The 1,662-nt window shown below is 57.0% G+C and overlaps 1 protein-coding gene across 3 annotated transcripts in view; it reads left to right on the top strand.

Moving 5' to 3' along the window:
* The first annotated feature begins 1,340 nt into the window (after window positions 1-1,340).
* Window positions 1,341-1,662, top strand: part of Ccdc39 (coiled-coil domain containing 39) — a 43,089-nt gene continuing 42,767 nt past the window's right edge. For all 3 annotated transcript variants that reach the window (XM_029566198.1, XM_008838641.2, XM_008838640.2), the window contains exon 1: window positions 1,341-1,540. In XM_029566198.1, the coding sequence (XP_029422058.1) occupies window positions 1,451-1,540 (90 nt within the window). In that variant the 5' untranslated portion in view covers window positions 1,341-1,450. The remainder of the gene's footprint in view (window positions 1,541-1,662) is intronic.

Below are 1,662 nucleotides of genomic sequence, written 5' to 3' on the forward strand. Positions count from 1 at the left end.
CTTGATCGCAAGGTTCTTGAACATGGACTTTGCACATGGCAGCACTATGTCACAGTGTGAGAAGGTTGGACACGCCTGTGAGGATAAGCCCTCTGAAGTATGTTGAGGTTTGTTTCTTCAAAGTACTATACCTATTTCTCTATTTTGAAACAAGAAAACTAGGCCAGAGCCTGGGAGGCGGTCTAAACTCAGGGACGCACATTCAGTGCAGAGTGCTTCGATGCCAGGTCCACAGGAAACAGAGAAGCTGGTGTGAGTTGTATTTAATGGTCTGTTCTGCCTGTGATACAGGATTTTACTCTGTAGCCCAGTCTGGCCTCCAACTTGTGATCCTCCTGACTCAGCCTCCTGTGTGCTTGGAATACAGGTGTGCCTCACCACAACACCTGGAGGTGGGTGGGCAGTCTTTCTGAAGTTTTTGGTTTTGTTTTAGAATACTGGGCATCAAACTCAGGGTTTTGCACATGTTAGGCAAGCAGTCTACTGCACAGGTATAAATTTTAGGGTAACTCTGTCATAAAAGCACCAAAATGTAAAAAGGACCCTGGGTGAAGGTGCTCACACGTGCTGAGCCTGAACCCAGGGCCCTGTGCATGCTAGGCTACCACTGGCCATACCTCAGTCGTCTATTTACTTTTGGAGACGAGGTATCACTAGTCCAGAATGGCTTTAAACTCCACAGCCCAGGCAGGTCTAGAACTTGTGATCCTCCTGCCGCAGCCTCTGAAGAAGCTCGGACGGGGCTGTCACTGGGCTCAGGTTTCCTAAAATTGCTTTCTGCATAACGAACTGCTCTAAAACTGGGTGGTTTAAGGCAAGGAAATGCGTTTCAGTTCATGCCACTTCTGTGGGTTAGCAGTGAAGAGCGGCTTGGCTGGACGGCTTTAGTCTTCTCGGAGTTTCCGGCCAAACGTCCTGCCCAAACGTCGCGGTGCCTGACTAAGCTGGGTCGCTGTCATCCCGGCACTGGGAGGCCATGCGGGAGAAGAGGCCAGCCCGCGTCCGCAGTGAACTGCAGGCCGGCCTCGGGCCGAGCAAGGCCGTGTTTCTGCAGCGTCCCCGGTGCTGCGGACCCCTGAGGACCGGTCACCTTGCGCACCATCTCCCCACAGGGTCTTCACGGGACTCGTGTCCCTAGAACATGCCTGCAGGCTTCCCTGGGCGGAGTGACGCACGCTGGGCCCGAACCCCGGAAGACTTACAAGCCCGGAAGTGCCGGGACGTCCCCATCCCAGAAGGAACGCTGCGCCCCGCCGTCCTAGGCCGGAAGCTTCTCTCGGGCTCCAGAAACCCGCCTCGGGCGGAAGCGGGAAATTCTCAAAGGAAGTTCCGCCCTCCGGTCTGAGCGTTTCCTGCTTGGTAACTAAGGGCGCCGGGCTGTTGCTAGGGACTCGAAGGCCGACCGCCCTGCTGCTTTGCTGCTGGCGGCGACCTCGCCGGTCCCTCCGTCATGAGCAGCGAGTTCCTGGAGGAGCTTCACTGGGAGGATGGGTTCGCCATCCCGGTGGCCAACCAGGAAAACAAGACCCTGGAGGACCAGGTGAGGAGGTGGCAGAGGACCGGCGGGAGGACAGGAGGATGGAGACCGGGGGGGAGGGGAACCAGGCAGGAGGATGGGGACCAGGGGAGGGGACCAGGGGAGCGCAGGAGGATGGGGGCGGG

This window comes from Nannospalax galili, unplaced genomic scaffold, assembly GCF_000622305.1.
Source record: "Nannospalax galili isolate Female #2095 unplaced genomic scaffold, S.galili_v1.0 scaffold179, whole genome shotgun sequence".
Classification (NCBI taxonomy): Eukaryota; Metazoa; Chordata; class Mammalia; order Rodentia; family Spalacidae; genus Nannospalax; species Nannospalax galili.